Raw genomic sequence first — 1,016 nt, forward strand, 5'->3', positions numbered from 1 at the left:
CTCCCTCCCCAATCCTGTTTTTAGGACCCAAATTTGAAGATATGATCTAGGGTGACCAAGTTGGGGTTGAAACCATCTTAGAATTTAGAAATGGACGACTTACTCAAAGCTGTTTCAATGAGAAATATTTCCGAATGATGAACATTTCACAGGGGGATATTTTCAGATTAATTTACGATGACTTTAAGAATAATTGAGTAATATTCATCAGTACAAAGAGCTAAGCACTAAGGAAATTTTAAAACATTAGGGGCACACTACGTCGCCAGTATAGTGGACAAGTAGATCAAGACTGAAGGCAAAGACAGGAGCTCTTCCACTTGCCAATTTCGATAAACACAGAAGGCATTCGAATATGATCTGCACTTCAATTTCCTTATCTGTAAAACGGAAAGATTGGATCTTATCAAGGTCCCTCCCAGTTCTAGATGACTGGGATTTGAAAAGCAAGATCCAGGGCTTTCAAAGATGACAAGTGTTAACTTGCATTCCCTCCTCAAACCCTTCTAGCCACCTGCTCTTCAACATCTCGGATTACCTGGCTACAAAGTCGGCTCCCCTTTTCTGGCTGCTTTCCAGTTGCCCCGACGACCCCAGGTGAGCAGCAGACGACCAGTGCCTAGAAATGAATTACTGACGACTAATCAGGGGATAGTGGGCTCTGGGTCCCCAACCTCATAGATCTACAAACCGGAATCCTCAAAAGACACCGCTCCCTAGGCATTAGAGGTGTATGTTTATGTTCCTGAAACATCCCTACAGCAGATGCAAAGGCCCATGCAGGCTGGGCCACTTCGGACGCCGGGCCCCGGGTCCTGGAGCATCTCACCTCGGGCGTCCCGCCTCTGGTGGGCTCCACAGGGGACACAGGACAGCGCGGAGATGTCGAAGAACTGGTTCTGGCCGCACGATTCCGGCCGCAGGAAAGGGAGAGAGAAGGTCTGCATTTGCGCGACTCCGGGGAGGGCCAGCAGGAGTAGCGCCGTCAGGGCCACTGCGGACAAAGTGGCCCCAGC

The 1,016-nt window shown here is 49.2% G+C and overlaps 1 protein-coding gene across 1 annotated transcript in view; it reads right to left on the reverse strand.

Annotated features, from left to right (window-relative positions):
* The window catches only part of TMEM67 (transmembrane protein 67), a gene marked incomplete at its 5' end in the record, with an annotated part of 57,304 nt that extends 56,291 nt beyond the window's left edge, over positions 1–1,013 (reverse strand). Inside the window, one exon of the mRNA XM_004697716.4 lies at positions 830–1,013. Within this exon, the coding sequence (XP_004697773.3) occupies positions 830–1,013 (184 nt within the window). The remainder of the gene's footprint in view (positions 1–829) is intronic.
* Positions 1,014–1,016: the final 3 nt, after the last annotated feature.

The sequence above is a fragment of the Echinops telfairi genome, unplaced genomic scaffold, assembly GCF_000313985.2.
Source record: "Echinops telfairi isolate 266 unplaced genomic scaffold, ASM31398v2 ScPeMD7_1;HRSCAF=3_0, whole genome shotgun sequence".
In the NCBI taxonomy this organism is placed as follows: Eukaryota; Metazoa; Chordata; class Mammalia; order Afrosoricida; family Tenrecidae; genus Echinops; species Echinops telfairi.